The 2,513-nt window shown below is 39.8% G+C and overlaps 1 protein-coding gene across 1 annotated transcript; it reads left to right on the top strand.

Moving 5' to 3' along the window:
- Positions 1 to 1,736: 1,736 nt before the first annotated feature.
- LOC135698433 (C-type lectin 37Db-like) lies at positions 1,737 to 2,295 on the top strand. Its single transcript, XM_065218412.1, has 2 exons — positions 1,737 to 1,838; positions 1,902 to 2,295. Exons 1-2 carry the CDS (start codon positions 1,737 to 1,739, stop codon positions 2,280 to 2,282), a joined length of 483 nt encoding a protein of 160 aa, XP_065074484.1. The 3' UTR covers positions 2,283 to 2,295.
- Positions 2,296 to 2,513: the final 218 nt, after the last annotated feature.

Genomic DNA, 2,513 nt, shown 5'->3' with positions numbered 1-2,513 from the left:
TTAAGTGCTCTCACAATTCTCTTGAATTTATTGTATCATTAGCATTGAAGATCTCTGATCTTCTCAATTTTTAAAATTTTAGTTCTCGGCACTGTCATTAAAAAGCACGGAATTTCCCATAAAATGTTCTCACAATGTTCTAATGGTCATGTCACTTCCCTTACGTTTCCTAAATTTGTCGAATATTGGCTGAGTTTCTCGGAAATCCTTTAAAATATCAGCATTTTCTTGAAATTATTTGATCTATCCTGATGTTCACGGAGCTTCCCTGTATACAATTTCAAAAATCGGTATTCTGAGGAATCTTATCTGAATATCGGTATCTAGTTCGAAAATCGGTATAAATACCGATAAATCGGTATATCTGGCAACGCTGGTTGACGGGGATCTGCTCGAAGAGAAAACAGAATGACTTTCAATTGAAAGGGATGGTTGACAGCTTCATCGTCGCTTGACGATTTTCGATTGAAAGTGACTGCTCGTGATAAAGAATTTTCTCTCTCAAATTTGATTTTTTTGGTCCTCTGGGGACTATTAGTAAAGCGCTTAAAAATGTATTGCAAAATTCCTTTTTTATTTAATTGTTTCTTGTTTAACAATAACTTCCAGGACAAAAGTGAACGACAAAGTCCATGAATGATTTCTTTAGGTTCTCGTCAACTTTTTTTGACCTGAATACATATGCATCAAAAGCGTATTATTCCCAGTTCTCCAAATTTCTTTACGGTGATTTTTATAATTCAGCGCCATATGTGTAACAAAAGCCTTGACTTAACGGTTCATCACCGGATGGAAATATTTACAAATTCCCAAGAATTTCCGGGAAGTGCCACCAACTGTTTCCCGATTACTGGGTAGCCAAAAATGGCCAGAATATGGAAACACCAGCCAGGATCCCAAGATAAAGCATATTTAACAAGTTCACTTGCACACTAGCGCCGCGTACTGAGATAATTCAGAACTTCTGTCCATCAATCAAAAGGCGTTGACTTATTAAGCAACTTTGCAGAAGACAGTAAGCTTATATATGGCCAGGATCACCATCCCAACATATCACGTGTTCCAGTTACGCGGATTTGATTTACAATGTCCTACTTTAACGCGCTATTTAGGGTATTACAGTAAACACAAATTATGTTATTTTGGTTAAAACCGTTTCCTCGTGGAATACACGTTGTTTTCGATAGGTGACTTCAATTGTAACGGAAAGTCCACATGTGTTGTACAAAGTGTCACAGCGTCAGTGCTTGAGTGTTAAGGTGCAATTTACTTTGGTATATTTTCGAATATTCAAATCCAGTTTATTTAGGTGCATCAAATCAGATTGCGAAAAGCTGCCGGCATCTTATGTTAAATGGCATGAAGAATGCAATGGCAACAGGTTTTAGCAACAGAAAGCGGTTCGTCCAAAAATTGTGTTTGAAATTTCCTAAAATGCTCAAAAGTATATTGAGCCTTAAAATCCCACCGTACTCTGCAGGCACGGCAATCGGAAGACCATTAAGTCAAGCTCTGTTGAATATGATAACGATTGTTGTAGTTGTGATGCTTCAATGCCACAATCTTGAGTTGATCGCATTTGAAAATCCCCACAAACAAACAAAAACTTGTTTTGTTTAGATTTCACTAAACATCAAAATTCCCGCCTCATCGGATCATTCTTCGATAGACTCGCTTGGAGCACACACATAGTGCACTGCTCGCTGCTTTAAACTCGATTGACTAAGTGTGTCACGATGTTGACGAATTCAAATACCTTGCTCTTGATTTTGCTTCCGCTTTTCTCTCAACTGCACTGTTCATCGGCTGAGAATCAGTTCCATTTTTCGGCTTATAAGGTAAGTTACTGAGAAGTGTCAATAGAACTACATTCATGCTTTGTGTTTCGTTGTTTTGCACAGAAAAACTGGTTCCAAGCAAACGAGTACTGCCATCAGATGGGAATGCGGCTGGCCATCATCGATTCTCCCTTGAAACACGAGGTAGTTGTTCGGGAAGCCAAAGCCACCCAAACTGATCCGCAGGCCTACTTCGGAGGCTGGCTCGGAGCAAGTGATTTGGGTCTAAAGGGTACGTTCATTTGGCACGGCACCGGTGAGCGGGTTAACTTTGCCAAGTGGAAGAGCGGTGAGCCAAACAAAGACGATGAACATTGTGTCGTGCTGCACTACTGGACAGAGGAGGAATTCTTTTGGACCTGGAACGACGGCCACTGCACAACGGAGTTGACGGCCATTTGCGAGAGGATTGAGCTACTTTCCTGCATTCAGCAGTTCAAATGAACGACAGAATCAGTGGGAGACGTATTGTCCACAATGAAATAAATCATATTTGCTTTGACATAGATGATATGATATGATAATCTTTAAAAATTTAGTGATAATTCAATTATACAATCAATCAAGAAAAGCCACATCTCTTGCATTTGTCGATTAACAATTTTACCCCACAGTCAGTGCCCTGTGCAACTTGAAATGACCTTCAGCATGTTGGGTCTCCCAGCAGGCCAAGCT

Source organism: Ochlerotatus camptorhynchus, unplaced genomic scaffold, assembly GCF_037179485.1.
Source record: "Ochlerotatus camptorhynchus isolate MF236.1 unplaced genomic scaffold, CSIRO-AGI_Acam_v1.1 ptg000086l, whole genome shotgun sequence".
NCBI classification, from domain to species: domain Eukaryota; kingdom Metazoa; phylum Arthropoda; class Insecta; order Diptera; family Culicidae; genus Ochlerotatus; species Ochlerotatus camptorhynchus.
Note: the sequence above shows the minus strand (reverse complement) of the source record. Positions and strands in the feature narration are given on the sequence as shown.